Here is a 17,372-nt window from a genome sequence, read left to right as displayed (position 1 = left end):
AGCCTCTGCTCCATTTATTGGTTCTCAGACCCTCTTGCAGGCCTAGATCATAGGGGTGCATAGGACTGGATGAAACCCATGTATGATTTAGATCATGGATCTGGGTAAATTTAGGGGGGAATTGCTAGGGTGCTACATATGATAGTGATCTTAGTAAACTTGCTTGGAAAATGACATGCTTTGTCAACTTTTAATTCAGAATGACCCAATTCATAGTTTTGGCTCCTCTGCTATGATAGATAAAAATCTGAGCTTGCAAAGAAAAAAAAGATACGTGTAAATAATTTGTAAACAAAAGATTCAAAACAAAATTCCAACATATTTTTCAAACATACAAAAACCACCTTAATCAAAATATACACATCATAATCAAAAGAATTACTGGTAATTTTAACAAATAATAGTCAATTACAATACAAAATAATTATATTTCTATAAACACTTCCAAAATACAAATTCAAATATGAAAGGCAAAAATACAGAATGGGCCTATACACATCTTCACCTCAAACAATAAACATATAAGACAAACAAACACAAAACCCCTTAAAAATACTGATAACATGGGCATCCTCAAAGTATGTGTTACTGAAAGCCATTCATCATTTACGAGTGAGCCCTGGGAAGTAACAGAACAGGTTAGTGAATGGGGAAGGATCCATTCAAATTCAGTCCCTCCCTCTGAGGGTCCTGGGAATGACCGTCCCCCTGAGAGGCTTTATAACAGCTCCGTCCTGAGAATCTGGAGGCAGTCCCTTCTTGTTTGTCTAGAGTTAGAAGGTGGAAAGGAGCTTTTGTCTTTGCTACTTGTTGCAAGGCCATGGACTGCTGCACTTACCTCCAGCCCCATGCTGGGTTTTTCACTTCCAGATGCCACTCTGGATGCCGTGGGCCGCAGTGCTCTGCCTGATCCCGTGTGACGCTGCTGACTTTTCTGTGCTGCTCTAGGCGCATGCACGCCCGACCTTCCCCGATTTTAAGAACCCGTGGTGGGAAATCCCCTGTGGCGCCCACTGATGACCTATCATCTGGCCCATAAAAGGGCTTTCTTCCCTGCAAACCATGCCTCAGCAATAGGTCGACTACCTTTAGTAGAGCAAGTTGCCTCAATGTGTTCCTGGTTTTCGTTCCTGTAGTGCTGGTCTTTGTTTCTGTGTTCCTGGTCTTCGTTCCTGCATTCCTGCTCTTTGTCTTGGCAGCCCCTAGTCTTTATTTCAGAGTTCTTTGTCTTCCTCCTCTGGTCAGTCTTCAGTTCTTCAGTGTCATCTTCTGCCCACCTGTGCTGTTCCTTGCCTCCCTGCTTGTTCATCTGTCCCATCTTCCTTCAGATGGATCTCTGATTCTGACATCAGCCTGCTTGACACTTGCCTACGACTGAACTCTTCCTGCCACTGACCACCACCTGATTCTTGTCTACGACTGAACTCTGCCTGCCACAGACCACCGCCTGACTTTAGATCAAGCCTGACTATGCAGTACTCCACCTGTCCCAGACCCTGGCCTGTGACTTGACCATCTCCATGGATCTCCACCTTGTCAACAGATGGCCGCGCCTAAGTCCTGCCAGCTCCAGCACCCGAGGGTTCAACCTAAGGGGAATGAGGGCTGGTAAAGGTGAAGCTCTAGTTGGTCCTCTGCCACAGCCGGCTCCGCCAGTTGACAGTACAAACCTGCAGGGCTCCTCCCTGCAGGTTGCGCCAACTCCACATCAGTCCAAGCGTCCAGGCCTGCCACATTATTTTTCAGGCCCAGTCAGTGGAAGCAGGATAAGCCAGCCTGGGGATACTGACCAGAGTTGGGCGGGTTTTCCTTCTAGTCTACTCACTAGCTGGTAGGGATCTCTCAGTTGTTTGCAAGCATTTGATGTTTTCTTGTGGTAGGAGTCTCACTGGATACCTGGGCCTCTCTCAGATTCAGGGCATGGGGAACCCTATATCTGGGACACCTAGGGATAGGGAAGACTTGCCCTCAGAGGTGGTGACCCATTGTGAGGAGTAACTCCTGTGCTATATTCATTTAAGAAAAAGGATATTAAGTTGAGACATCCAGAAGGAAGGTTTTTTGGCTGCCCCTTCCTTCCTCCATTGGAGCAGGGTAAGAAGCCTGCACCCAGGTATCCCTCCCATAGGGGATCCAGAGGAGAGACTGAGTCTGTATAATTTTAAGGAAGTGGGAAAATTGCTAACTGTGAGTAACAGAACTGTAAGGATGTCAGAGGGTTCATATCAGGAATCTTCAGCCGCTGGGGGAAGAAAGAAATTTTACTCTGCAAGGACAGGATTTTTGGCAATTTGTGGGAGAGGTTTTCCTGCCTAGCTTAAAGTTTGCCCTGCCCACTGGGACCTCCATCTCACCTAACCCAGAAGGGTGGTAGGATCCTCTGTCCTTTCAACTATTCCTGCACAGATAGAGGTGAATACTGTAATCGAGAGAAGAGAGACTGTAGTGCTGGAAGTATATTGATTGTACCATCTGCAACTATTTTATCAGTAAAGACTTTAATTTCTGACACTTACCCAGTGTGTCTAGTTTCTTTATTTGAGCATTCAGCACACAGCAAGAGAAGTAACCCCTCTCCCAGGGATAATCAAGAGGAAGTTAGCCACCCTGCACTGGGACCCATTTGATCTGCGTACTTTGGATAATGTAAAGAAATTTAAGAGGCTTCTGAAAGATTTTCTGCTCCACCGCGCTTTCAGCATATTCTAAAATGTATGAGTACTGTAGAGTTTTGTACCTTTTTGTCAGGTATGATGCTTGATTTATTTTTGTTTGATTATATTTATATTATGTGTCCTCATAATATTTTTGACATTATGGTTTCTATGAAACTTAATGATTCCTGTTTTTGATATATGTTTGTTATGTTGTTGTTTTAATGATTTTGTGTATGTGTGTTGTAAATCGCCTAGACCTTTTTGTGTTAGGCGATTAATAAGTTTTAATAAATGAAATGAAAGGACACCTTCCCCCCCCCCCAACTAAAGGATCCACACTTATAAATACTTTTATGGCGCCACCCGTGCAGGACAGGCACACCAGGGTGGGGTTACACATGGAAAAAACCAAAATGGATAGAAAAAATTGCTTCTTTTTCAATTTCTTTTTATACTCTCTAGATTCTCCAAATGGGCAACTAACATAACCCAAATCTTAATCGAGAAAAATCTTTTTCAGAAAAGAAATCGAGAAAGGACACACATTGGATAACTAGAAACACAAGAACTAAATAACAAAAGGGAAGTGGTTAATTAACAATTCGAAGTTCAAAATTCAATAAATCCAATATAGGAAGTGCCGCATTTCCTAATTTGGATTTATTTAACTTCAGACTGATATGCAGAACGCTGCTGCATTAAAATGGTTGCACTAAAGTGAATATGGCCAGTGTAATCTGGCAGCACCCTGCTAAATGGCCAGTGTTGAAGAGCTGGTTAGCAAATTCCCCGCTGGCACAAATCCACTCTGGTCAAAGCCCTCTAGTCAAAAGCATTCTCCCCATGAAGGCCCCAAAGTCAAGAGCCCCCTGGTGAAGGCCTCCTCCAGAACATTTCCCCCACCCTAGGACTGGGAAGATGGCAGGAGAAGAAAAGAAGCCCACCTGCATTCTGCCCTGCCACTGGCTAGCTTGCAAATTGTGGTCTGGCTGCCTTGCACGTTGAACTGTACATGTAGAGATGGGCAGGGTGGTGAGATAAGAGGAGCCAGGCCCAGAGGCCTTATCTTTTTTGGGGGATGGCAGGGTGGCTTCCTTAACCTTAAGGCTTGTTGCCATGCGTTAATGCAGCCTACTTATCGTTGCAAAGTTAACTACACCTCAGAAGCTAATTTTGTAGTCTTAGGTGGACTGCTTTAACCCTTGCAGATATTAACACTGGATAATACAGCCAATGTTTCTATCCGGTTGAGGGTATTATAATAATTTTAATTATTATACCCTCATTTGCAAGTGTATTAGCATTACCATTGGGAAATCCAATGGTAACACAAATTCACATACAAATAATGCACAATATTTGCTTTAGTACATAGGCATTAGCTAATGCCACTGTTAACGTATGTTAAATCCAGGCATTAAAGCTAAAACAGATTGATACATAGACCCCCTTTCTGTGTCTTTTGTTTGAAAATGGATCCTTATTACTGTATCTTTAGAGGTGAGTTGGTCATCAAAGCAAAGACTATGAAAGCGCTCACCTTGGCAGTGTTGACTGCTGCTCCATAACCAGTTGAAAATCCACAGCCAATCAAACAGATTTTGTGCACAGGGGCAGCGTCATCGATTTTGGCAACAGCAATTTCCTCTACAACCGTGTATTCGGTGAAAGTGCTGGTATTTAAAAAGTTGTGAATCTGCTGCCCCCTGCAAGTAAATCTAGTTGTCCCATCTGCCATTAGACCACGATGTTTCCCAAGGCTGCAAGAGTCAAACCATCAGAGTTATATAAATTCTGATTGATGTCTGAACAAGAATAAAGACCAAAGTCAAATAGGAAATCAAATACTGAACCTAACTCATTTTTTACACAGAGATTGTTTCTTGGATGCTGGCAACTAGTACACTCTCCACACTGTGGAACAAAGAGTGGGATGACTTTATCACCTGCAAAAAAATGAAACAGTAACTTACAATCATATTGCTTGATTGACTAAACATTCCACAGTCTCTGCTTTGAGCTGTTCCTACAGAGAGGTCTTAGTATAGTCTGGTTTACTATCGCTTTCTATGGGGATACGAGACAAAAATAGCTGCCATTCTCAAGATTAAAAAAGACTCACATGCCCTGCTACCATTTTATAACCAAAAGTAGCCCTTTTTCATTTGCTCTTGAAAATGATCATTCTCAGTAACTCATTTATTAAATCAGCATTTCCCATGTATTTCAATGATTTGTGTAATTTCATGGCATGGAACCTCCTGCACACGGACTATTCAGATTTACATCCTCCACTCACCATCCCTTTAAGGTTTCAGAAAAACAGCAGAACTCTCTTATAGGCATAGAGGTCAATTTTCAAGGGTGCAGGCACCTAACTTTGGGCCTGATTCATTAAGGTACTTTCCCATAGACACAGAATGGGAGAAAAGCCTTAGTTAACCAGGCAGTTTGTCCTTTGAAGATTGACTAGGATTGAGCACCTAAAGTTAGATGCCTATTTCATTAGGTGCCGGAATTTAGTCTCCTGGCCCTACCCAATTTTAGGTGTGGGCCCAGGACAAGAAAGAGTAAGGGGCTCAGTGCTGTTAACTTAAGCACCTACATTTAGGCACATGAATGGGAGGCCTGAAATTAGGTGCCTCCATTTTAGGTATCTATGTTACACAAATTTTCAGACTGAAACTTTCTTAAATTTTGGTTGAAATGTTGCCAAGCTTTAGCTGCCTAGTCAGGTGCTCAGTGACCTTTCAGTATCAGCCTCATAGTGATAGTAAAGGTATGGCATCTGAAGAAAGGACCTGATGATGTTGAAAGCTCATGTACAGAAATATCTCTGGATAATTTCTTGTCACGACCTGCAAAGAATCCAGTTTTATTCCTGATCAATATTGCTGCTGAAACTGCATCACCGTAGCTAGAAGGCATGTTCTAAATGCAGAACTCACAACTAAATAGAGATCAGTAACAGAAGAGGGAAACTGGTAAATTCCTAGGCCTCCATCAAGGCTTCCCAAACCTGTCCTGTGGACCCTCTTCCCCAGCCAATCAGATTTTCAGGATATCTACAATGAATATGCAGGAGATAAATTTGCATGTACCGAATCATAAATATATGCAAATTTATCTCCTGCATATTCATTGTGGATATCCTGAAAACCCAACTGGTTGGGGGGGACATCAGGACAGGTTTGGGAAGCTCTGAACTAAAGGGCTTTACTTATTTCATATTCACTTATTTAAAAATGTATTACTCACCAGTTCACATAGTTTTCAAGGCAAGAAACAGCAGCAATTAGAAAAAATTTTCAAAGTTATGTCAGCAATTACAGAAATCACGAAAAACAATACACAAACAAGATAAATAAATAAAAAATACAATAATGCAAAATTTAATATAAATACACATCAATTAGTAATGGGTGTTGCCATTAACAATCCCATACACTTAATCATCAGGGAATAACAATACCTAAGGCCCACATGATTCAGCAAACAGTCACGTCTTAAGGTCATGACAAAAGGTCCTTCAGAATCCTATTCCCCAAAATTGCCAATAAACATGAGAAAGCTCTATTAATGGTATGTGCCAACTTTGCCTGTTTAACAGATGGAAATGAAAGAAGACAGACATCCTGGAATCTTAGTGACCAACTAGGCACGTAACAATGAAGATGATCCAGCAAATAGATTGGGCCAGGGCCATTCATTGCCCTGTAGGCTAAATGGAGAACTTTGAACTGGGATCTTTGATGACGTGGGAGCCGATGAAGACCTTTAAGAGAAGCGATTTAATTTTGTGAACCATACCCACATAGCAAGCAAGCAAGCAGCTACATTTTGAACCACTTTAAAAGCACTGGAGGAATTTACCTGGTAACTCCACATAAAGCACCTTGCAGTAGTCCAAGTGAGATGTAACAGCAGCATGAATAAAAGTTGCCATATGCTGCTTGCAAAAAAAGACTTTCAACTGACATATACCGCAAAGATAGCAACAAGCATATTTCAGGGCCTTAGACACCTGGGAACTTATGCTCAAATTAGTACTCCCAAATTTTGGATCTCGCTTTTAACTGAGAGGCTGCACTCATCAGTGGAGATATGGAAAGAATCCGTCTAGGAGACAGAATGCACACAGAAGGAACCTCAGGCTTGTTAGGGTTGAGTTTGGGCTTATTTGCTAAAACCCATTTCCAAATTGCAAGCCAAGCAAGAACAGAGATTCTTGATGCTGGCTCTAGAGACACTCTCAAATGAGATGTAAAGTTGTTTGTCATCAGCAAATAAGTGGAAATGCATGTCACATTGCCTAATGACCTCCCCTAAAGGTTTAACATACAACTTAAACAGTAACAGAGGCAATATTGCCCCCCCCCCCCGGCACTCCAAATAACAGCGCCCCAATAGAGGAAGAAAAGTCCCCCCAGCTCTTTATGTGCTGTAATTCGTCTAGCATGGTTATTCCGATATAGGCGGACGCTAATTATATAAATGAATAAATTTTTTAAAACAAATGTTCTCTGCATATTTTCCTGTGGAACATCATCAAGCAATGTTTAAAAGCAAGATCAGAGCACCTCAATTAAAATCTGAGATGATGTGGTCTTTCCCTAAGGTGTGCTCATGCTGTCTGTAATACACATGGCAACAGTAAAGTCTGGAGAGAGGAGGCCTGCATTCAACGAGTTAAGAGTTTTTTTTACACATAGGAGGCTCATAAATAAACTGGGTAACCTATGTGTGGGCCAGAAGGTGGTTCACCTGTTGCACGACAGGCAATAGAAAGCAGCAGTAAATGGAGCTCACGTCAGAGGAGTGCCTCGGAGCTCAGTCCTGGAGACAATTCTGTTAAATATTTTCATTAGTTGCCGTATTTCGCAGGGGGTTTAGTAGGAAAGGTTTGTCTTTGTGCATATGATATGGAGCGGGTGACAACTTTCAAAGACATTTATTTAGCTAAATAGCAATTTGCCTGTACAGATTCACTGAAAATTTCCCTCCTTCAGTCTACCTAATAGTATTGTGTGGCGTTCCACAACGCACACTTTTCACTGCATTTGGGGAGGTATCCTCAGGGGTGTGGCTGGGGTAGGATCAGAAATGACACGTGCAGATTGTATTTTCAAGCCTGTGCTCGTTATCCTCCTTACAAATTCTACCTGGGTGAAAAAGAAGGGGGAAAAAAAAAGACTGCAGGAACTTTTGTATCCACGTCAAGCCTAAAAGGGAAAAGTGTGCATGCACTTTCGCTTTGAAACTCGGTGCAAAGTCCGTGGGTAAGAAGAACCCACAAATATTTTACCCCAAAGCAGTCTGAAAATTGCCCCCCCCCCCCAAAAGATCTGCTGTGGAGTGGAAACTCCTGAAGGAGAGCATGAAACGAGGAGTGATGTGGAAAAGCTGGGGGACGGGCCAAATGTTTTCAGTAGAAAAGAGTGCAGAGTTATGCATCTGTCCCACTGCAGTGGAAAAGAGGTGTATGAGGCAGGCTGGCAGAGAAATAAAACTGTGGGTTTGGATGATAAGGATGTGAAATGAAAGCTGATGGTTGGGGAGGGGTAGATGAATGCCATTGAGTGCTGGAATTATGGGTGACAGGAGGGAGTGGGGAGAAGTGTGCTGAGATAGGGAACAGCAAGGCTGGTGGCAAGATTGAGTGATGGCTGGTAGGTTAGTGGGGGCTATTCAGGCGGGGCATACAAAGCTCTTTATTTTTCTAACATATATGATAGTTCTGTTTTATATTTGTGTATTGCTGGTCCGTGACTATGGTGTTTTATGATTTTATGTACATTATGGCTGAATTTTCAAAAGGATTTACGCACGCAAAACTAGGTTTTGTGTTTGTAAATTGGATTTTGAAAATTATCCGGGGGGGGGGGGGGGGGGGTGTTGGGGATTGTGCACATAAAAGCATGCACAACTCACACATGGATTTTTATATGCATACAAAAATAGAGGCGTTTCGGGAGCCAGAGCTGGCAAATCATTTACAAACATTTGTTTGAAAATCAAAAATTACATGAGTAAGCCTGTCCTCATTTTCGAAGCAGATTTACATGTGCCAGCTAATTTCCTTCCTGTTGCAATACTTTATCCTATGTACACCACTTCAGTTTGGTGAATCTTATAATCTAAAAAACATGGTCTATAAATGGAAATAAATGAAATTAAATTTAGGATACATAACTCCAGGGCATGGTATAAGATGAGGGGTGAGATATTTACATGCAACTATCAGGAGAGAGATATTTAGATGATCATATCTGATGATCGGAAGTTTGCAAAGCAGTATAGCAAGGTAACATTCAGAACCAAAGAAATACTAGAGTGCATAGGGATAAAAAAAAAAAAGTAGAAAAAAAAGCGATGATAATGGCTCTGGATAAGTCATTTCTAAAACCTCATATGGAATTCTGTGATTCGAGGCCGTAGCTCTAAAGATATAGACAAAGTATAGGAAGTCAACAGAGTCCGCAACAAAAGCCCTTTGACCTGAAACTTAAGGTCCAAACTATGTATACACAAGAGGAGAGGAAAGGAGAAAAGAGGAGATGGGGAGAATATGATACAAACATGAAATATCTCAAAGGAATAAATAATGCGCAAGAAGCAAACATGTTTCAGTAGGAAGACAGTTCTAGAACAAAAATATCACACTCGGGCCGATACAGTAAAAACGCGGGAGAGCAGGCGAATGCCCGCTCTCCCAGCACACGCACAGGCCACTCTCCTGTGTGCGCGATTCAGTTTTTAAATTTATTTTAATTAGGGCCGGTGATAAAAAGAGGCGCTAGGGACACTAGCACATCCCTAGCGCCTCTTTTTTGACAGGAGCGCTGGCTGTCAGCGGGTTTGACAGCTGACGCTCAATTTTGCCGCCATCGGTTCTCGAGCCCGCTGACAGCCACGGGTTCGGAAACCAGATGCTGGCAAAATTGAGCATCCGGTTTTTAACCTGACAGCCGCGGGCCTATTTCAAAATTTTTTTTTCTATTTTTTTTTACTTTTTTTTAGCTTTTGGGACCTCCGACTTAATATTAAGTCAGGAGGGTGCACAGAAAAGCAGTTTTTACTGCTTTTCTGTGCACTTTCCCGGTGCCCGGAGAAATTAGCGCCTACCTTTGGGTAGGCGCTAATTTCTGAAAGTAAAATGTGCAACTTGGCTGCACATTTTACTTTATGTATCGCGCGGGAATACCTAATAGGGCCATCAACATGCATTTGGTGGAGGTGAAAACCATAGTGGAATTCAAGGCGGCCTGGGACAAATGCAACGGATCTTTTGTTACAAAGGAGTGGAGGGAAAGCCAGAGATCTTCTGGGGTTTACGGCATTGCAACAGGAAGTACATTTGGTAGAAGAGATGGGCTTTATGCTAGTTACCTGCCATCATATTGGATGTTTCTATTATCAGAGCACTGAGATGAAAGAAGTCATTCTAGAAATGTGGCTGACTAAAAGGAACTTTTATTGCTTCAGTTTTGCTTGGTTGCCCTGCCTGTCTGCAGAATGTACTGTATAAAACAGATAAAACACACTCATCAAAGCTCCTATGGCTATTATCATCTTTCTGGTTTTTTTTTGTCAGAATGGAAGTAATGCTGATTGTGTATGTAGTACTGGTGCCCTGTGGCTATAGGTCTCCTAATTATTTGATGTATGCATTTAAGCCCCTTCAGTTTAAGCCTGGAGATCATTGGCATGTGAGTGAGTGGTGAAGCCTATGCACAGTCCAGATCAAAGCAAACAGTGCAGTGCCTGTATTTATTTTAAATTATAAACATATACCCTACAACATAGATTAAAAAAAAAAAAAAAAAGAAAAGGCAAACATTGTCCACCTGGTTTCAGGTCAGTCACTCCTTCTCCAACACTCTCAACAACTCCAGCTGCTTCATGGCCCAGGATCACTGGAAAGTGAACAGTACTTATGCAACCGCTCAACACATGGTCATCTGAGCGGCAGATCCCAGTGGCCAAAACCTATTCAAAAAGCAACACATAGTGGAGATTTGTAAATAGGAAATGCAAAAGATTTCCATTTTTAACTATAATATTGTGGCAAATTGGAGGGCTAGATGCTACAAATTGCAATAAAGGCTGACCACCATATTTTAACAAAATGCAATAGCTGAAAAGACTAGCTGACAAACATTTATGTCCTTAGGGCTATTTAGAGCAGCTCTTATTTGGCGATAATACATTAAGCTGAGCTATGTGGTAAAATCCAGGCTATGTAATAGGACCCCTCCCCCTTCTGCTTCCAAAACAGGCTTTTTAATTTGTAGGTACACCCTGAAGTCAGTTAGCTTTCAAGTGTAGCCCCTTTTTGGGTGACTCCCGGAATATGGGGGTGCACAACAACCTCCAGGGCCACTGTCTCTCCTGGAGCTCCTTTTTCTCCCTCTTGAACAGATCAGACTCAGTTGTAGGCCCCTGGGGTGCTGGGGTTCTTCTGGAGGAGAGGAGGACAAGTCACTGGGGGCCTAGGCTCACGGGGTTGGGAAGCTTGGAACAGTCACATACTCCACAATCAGTAGCTCAGATGTACTCACTCCTTGTGATCTCAGATGACCACGTCTTTGAATTTGAAAGTAGCAGGCTGGACACTTGATGTGGTGTTCAAATAAAGCATTATTGTAACTTTGGAAAACTTGATCTGATTCCAAAATCACAAAAAGAAGCTAAAAATCTCTTGATACAATTCAAAGGAAAACTCCCAAGTGCCTTGGTCCTCTTTTTCCAACCTCTAAGTCGGTGTCTCTTCTTGATGACAGGAAAAAGTAAGAAAACCCAGTCCTTTGCATGGGAAGGAAATTGGTGGTAAAAGATTCCTCCCAACAAAAATAGAAAACCTAATGCTCATCAAAATCAATTCTCTCATCTGGCAACAGTATCCCCATTTAATTTGATTGCATGGCAAAGCTGCACCATATCCTTTTCCCCGCAGGCAGGGGTGACTTCCCTCTGAGCAAGTCATGGAAAAGCCAACCCTTTCAAAATGTCAAGAAAAATCTCTCCGTTCTCAAGGAGAAGGTTCCTCTAGGTCCATGAGGGGCTAGCAAGAACACAGTCCTTCTCCCAGTGTGGCAGGCTGTGGGGCCTACAAGGATCCAATGAAAAAAATTGCCACTCCTCTACTTCCAAAAAAACAGAATCACAGCCACACTCTGCACATGCTCAGCCAGATTTTCATATTGCTGAGCTGACCAATCCGAGCACCCTAGGCAAGGGAAACCATAGGGTTGGTCTGAAAAAAGCCAAAGTTCTCCCTAGAGGTGATCAGGGACAAATTAAGTGGTAAAAGAACGAAATACCCCCTTATACAAGTGATGCAGGGCGGTCTGTGAGATAGACTGGAGCTGGATGGCTCTGCCACATATGATAGAGTCCAAGTTAAAACAACACATTTTACCCAGATCTAATCCAGTCTATTTTCTGGGATACGTGCACATATAACAAAAAAACAAAAAAACAAACAAAACCAAACCCCACACCCTGGTTAGAATCCTCCAAATTTTGTGTTGGAAAATAGGATAAAAACCTTGATTAGTCTTCTTGTCAAAACAGTAGTGAGAAGAAAAACAAGGTGAAAAATGCTGAGAAGGAATCAGAAGATTGACTTAAAACCTTAATTATTAAAGGGATTCACTTATTTTGTACCTATAAAATCTTGTACCAATGTAGGCCTGAGTAGAAGACATGTGAAGGTGAAGAACAATGAAAAATTAATTGTGGCTCCAAGGTGTCTGGTGAATTGACTGGGAAAGAGTAAAAATAAATGAGAGAACAGAGAAAAATAGAGGGGGGAAGAATACAGTAATAGCCCAATATTCAAAACATCCTGCTTATCTGGCTAAGTGGTGCTGCTGAATATCCAGCTAGGGTTAGCAGGTGTCACTTAGCTGGATATGTCAGGGGTAGGGAATGGGCATAACAGGGAGAAATGGAGTTAGACAGATAACTTATCTGATTAACTCTGGTCAGGCCACAGGGCTGTCCTATAGTTAGCTGCTGAATATCCCAGCTAAGTTAGCCAAATTCACATATTCAGCTAACTTGCTGAACTGCACAGCAGCTGTCTATGAACCCTTAAGTAAACTAACCTGGTCTTCTCACAATACACGTGATGAAATATTTGCATTCTGTTCAAAGATGGTAGAAATATGTGTGGCGACACCCTTGGGATGACCTTTATTATGCTGGGTAGAGGTATACAAAACCGCAATGGTGGGGTGAACCTGTCCTTATGTTTTGACTGGTTATCATATCAAAAGTGTTAAATAGTTATCATGTAGTACCATGAAATGACCACTGGATGGAATTTTAGGGGGATGAGTCATGATATAGGAAAATTGGTTCTTACCTGATAATTTTCATTCCTGTAGTACCACGGATCAGTCCAGACAGTAGGTTGAGCCTCCTTTCCAGCAGATGGAGACAGAGAAAAACTCCAAGGGTATCCTGTATCAGGACAGTACTCACCCTGCGTCCCTTCAGTATAAACATTATCAAAGCAGAGAAAAAAGTAATCATAAACCGTAAAGCGAACTAGGAACAGGATCAAGTAAGCAACTATATACAGAAAAAATGTTTTGTAAAGAATTGTACTTGAGTAAACACTCTTATCACTCTTATATAGAAGGTACTTCCGATGCCCTTTCAGTAGCAATATCTTCAAAAAGAACATCTTCGAGTGGCTGATCTGAAAATGGCTAAGAATAAGCAGAAGAAATTCCCTCCAGTAAGGGTGGGAGTCTGGACTGATCTGTGGTACTACAGGAATGAAAATTAGCAGGTAAGAAATAATTTTCCTTTCCCTGTATGTACCCAGATCAGTCCAGACAGGGGGGATGTACCAAAGCTTCCCTAAATAGGGTGGGACTTAAATAGTCCCGCTCGAAGCACCTGTCTGCCAAACCCCAAAAACTGGTGCCTGCACATAAAGGCGATAATGACGAGCAAAAGTGTGAAGAGATTTCCACATAAAGGTGATAATGCCAAACAAAAGTGTGAAGAGATTTCCAAGTTGCTGCTCTGCATATCTCTTGTGGAGAGACCGAGTGGCTTTCTGCCCGGGATTTAGCCTGCGAGTGGAAAATCCGCCTGGTGGGAAAATACTGAACCTTGCCGTAGGAGATTCTGAAAATGCCAGAGGCTGAGGATCACCAGGTCTGCGAACCATGGTCTTCTGGGCCATTCACTGGTCCCTTGTGGAGTTCTATTCACCTGAGCACCTTGCCCACCAGGGGGCCAAGGTGGAAATACGTGGAGGAGAACATGGTAGCACGTGAGCATCTACACCTTCCGATCTGATCCGTGCTCCCTCCTGCGACTGAAGAACCGGGCGATGGCCATTAGATCTAGGTGAGGAGTGCCCCAACAGCGTATGAGGAGGGCCATAGCATTCTTGGACAGTTCCCGCACTCCGGGGTGCAGGAGTTGACAACTTAAGAAATCTGCCTGAACGTTCCCTGGTCCTACGATGTGGGAGGCTGCTAGTCGGGCCAGATGATGCTCCGCCCAGTCCAATAGTTTGCTCACCTCCATGGCCACCGGGCAACTCCTGGTTCCACCTCGGTGATTGATGTAGGCTACTGTGGTGGCATTGTCAGACAGGACCCACACAGCCTTGTGACGGAGGAAGGTCAGAAAAGTCTTCAATGCCAGGTGGACTGCTCGAGTTTCCAGGCAATTGATGTGCCAAAGAGATTATTCCGGGGACCATTGACCTTGTGTCAACTGAGCATGGCAAACCGCTCCCCAGACTGAGAGGCTGGCATCCATTGTCACAATCACCCACTGAGGGGTCTCCAAGGGCACTCCCCTTAACAGGTGCTTGAGAGACAGCCACCACTGAAAATTGGAGATGGTCACATCTGAGAGTGGCAACGGGGTCTGAAACTCCTCCATTATTGGTTTCCAGCAGGATAGCAATGCTCTCTGCAAAGGACGCATGTGTGCGAAGGGCCAAGGAAACACATCTATAGTCGAAACCATAGGACCTAGGACCTGTAATTAGTCCCAGGCTGTGGGAACTGAAAGAGATGCCAGATGTCAAACTTGGTCCATGACTTGAGCGCTCGTTCCTTGGTCAGAAAAACATTGTCCGAGCGAGTGTCGAAGTGCGCTCCTAAGAAGTCCAGAACCTGTGAAGGTCTGAGATTGTTCTTGGAAAAATTGACCACCCCACCTAGGGAGTTGAGAAGCGACAATACTTTGTTGAATGCCAATGTGCATGTGCAGAGAGACTCTAACTTTGCCTGAATGAGCCAGTCGTCCAAATAGGGATGGATTGGGACTCCCTCCCACCAGAGGGAGGCCGCCACCACTACCATTATCTTGTTAAATGTGCGCGGAGCGGTGGGTAGGCCAAAAGGGAACACGCAAAACAGGAAATGATGACTCAGGATCTTGAAGCGGAGATACTTCCGATGTTCCAGGCATATTGAAATATGGAGGTAAGACTCCGTTAAGTCCAGGGAGGCCAGGAACTCGCCACTGTGAACCGCTGCCATGACAGACTGCAGGGTTTCCATCTGGAAATGGGGTACCTTGAGTGCTCTATTGACTCTTTTGAGGTCAAGAATTGGTCGAAAGGAGCTATCCTTTTTGGGAACAATGAAGTAAATGGAATATTGGTCTGACCCCTGCTCCCCAGGAAGGACAGGGGTGATGGCTCCAAGATCCTGCAGCCTGTGAAGCATCTGGTGTACCACTTGTTGCTTTCGTGGTCCGTACAGAACAATTAGGTACCGGTCTGGAAGAGGCCGAGCAAAATCCAAAGCATAGCCATGTTCTATGACTTCCAGAACCCATTGGTCTGAAGTAATTTTGACCCATTCCCCATAATAAAAAGAAAGTCGGCCTCCGATGTAGGGAACAGAGAAATGGGTCGGCCATATCTCAATGAGTGGCCTCTGTAGAGGAACTCTGAGGATTTCCATCTCTGAAGGTTTGGTGCCCATGAAAGGAATGAGACCATGACTGAGATCTTGCTGTCTGTGGAGTTCCTCGCGATCTGTTGCACTTGTATCTGCGCAGCCCCTGGAAACGAGAGCATGAGGGGATCCTCAGGAAGCTTATGAATCTTGTTTTCCCCTAAAGATTTTATAAGTTGTTCCAAGTGTTCACTGAAAAGAAGTTTACCCTTGAATGGGAGCGTGCCAAACTATGAAAGACGAGGAGACCGCTGCCCAATTTCGCAGCCATAGGAGGCGTCTGGCTGAAACAGCCAATACCATGGATCTGGCGAGGACTCTGAGGCGATTGCAACCTCAAGTCGCTCCGCCTGTTCAACCTTTGCAAAAGGAAGGTCCTATGTGCTGAGTAGTTGTTGGACCCATCTAAGGCTTGCTCACTGTAAGAGGCTGCTACAGACAGCTGCTCGAACCCCCAGTGCTAACACTTCTTTTAAGGTGAACCTCAAACTTGTGATCCTGAAGATCTTTCAAGACGGTTGCACCCACAACCGGGATGGTAGTTCCTTTGGTAACAGCTGAAACCAAAGAGTCTGCCTTAGGGACCTTGAGCAGCTCTAGGCATTGGTTTGATAGTGGATAAAGATTGTCCATTGCCCTGCCGGCCCGCAAGCTGGAGTCAGGTGACTCCCATTCTCTGAGAAGTAGCTGCATCAGCATGGGGTGACATGGGAAGGTACGTGGAGGCACCATGAGTTCCGCCAGGATAGAGTCCACATTGCTGGATCCCGGGGGAGCCGTGGTTTCCTCTAGAGGTGCATCTATCCCCAGTTTAGATAAAACAAAAGGGTTTAGGGGATCCAATTCCTCATGCTGGAAGAAGTATAGGACCAGTGGATCGTCCCCCTCGACCGGGGGATTCAGATTCACCATATCCGCATTTGTGTCAGGGTCAGGAGGCTGAGAAGACGGACCCAGAAAGTTCAGGTCCCCTGAATAGTCCGAACCCGAATAGTGCCCTGATTTGTTCCCTGAGGATCAGGGATTTTGAGTGCTTGCATGGCAGAAGCCCTCGAGATCTTCTTTGGTGGAGGGTCTGGAAGAGTTTGATCCTGTTGCAAGCTAGCCACATAGGCCTTATGTAAGAAAAGCACAAAATTGGGGGTAAAATGCTGGGGAGTGTTCCTGGACTCTGGAGGTGGTGGAACCTCCGGCTGAGGGTCAGGGACTGGCAGGGGTAGGTCCACAGGGCTCAAATCCGGAGGGGAATGTTGAAAATCCGAATTCCTGCCCTCTTCCTGCAAAGGATGAGCCACGAGGACTGAATCTAAAATGGCAGCCATTCCCGTGGTCTGAAGGGATAGGGCCGGCCTGCCAGCACACTTTCCTGCTCTAATTCACTATGCCGATTTCCCTGGCGCGGAAGAGGGTCCCTCCCCGCTGGGTAAACACAGTGAGCAGATACCACTGCGGGAGAGTTGCGAGGCAGGCTCCCCACAGGCTATACAGAATGCCGATCGCGGCATGGGAGCGAGGGGGGGGGGGGGGGGGGGGGGGAGTGAAACAACGCCGCGAACAGTGAGGGTTCCTGCAGTAACTGGCTGGGAGTGGGAGAATGAGGCAAAACCTCTTCAGACCGCTCCTTCCCCATGGGCTGCTATCCTTCTCTTTAGTCAGCCTTAAAAATATCTTGCCTTTATTATTTAAAAAAAAATTTTTAAGTATACAAGGGGCAGAGGAATTTGTGACCTCTGCAAGTAAGGGACCAGAGTCATGGCACTTCTCAGGG

At 44.1% G+C, this 17,372-nt stretch overlaps 1 protein-coding gene across 2 annotated transcripts in view; it reads right to left on the bottom strand.

The window, feature by feature from the left end:
- LOC115089250 (alcohol dehydrogenase 1-like) overlaps positions 1–17,372 on the bottom strand; it is a 60,958-nt gene that overhangs the window by 21,625 nt on the left and 21,961 nt on the right. For both annotated transcript variants that reach the window (XM_029597374.1, XM_029597382.1), the window contains 3 exons: positions 10,505–10,646; positions 4,516–4,603; positions 4,198–4,417 (listed from right to left, as the gene is read on the bottom strand). In XM_029597374.1, coding sequence (XP_029453234.1) covers positions 4,198–4,417; positions 4,516–4,603; positions 10,505–10,646 — 450 coding nt within the window. The remainder of the gene's footprint in view (positions 1–4,197; positions 4,418–4,515; positions 4,604–10,504; positions 10,647–17,372) is intronic.

This window comes from Rhinatrema bivittatum, chromosome 1 (genome assembly GCF_901001135.1).
Source record: "Rhinatrema bivittatum chromosome 1, aRhiBiv1.1, whole genome shotgun sequence".
Classification (NCBI taxonomy): Eukaryota; Metazoa; Chordata; class Amphibia; order Gymnophiona; family Rhinatrematidae; genus Rhinatrema; species Rhinatrema bivittatum.
The sequence above is the reverse complement of the archived record's forward strand: the minus strand, read 5'-3'. Positions and strand labels throughout refer to the sequence as shown.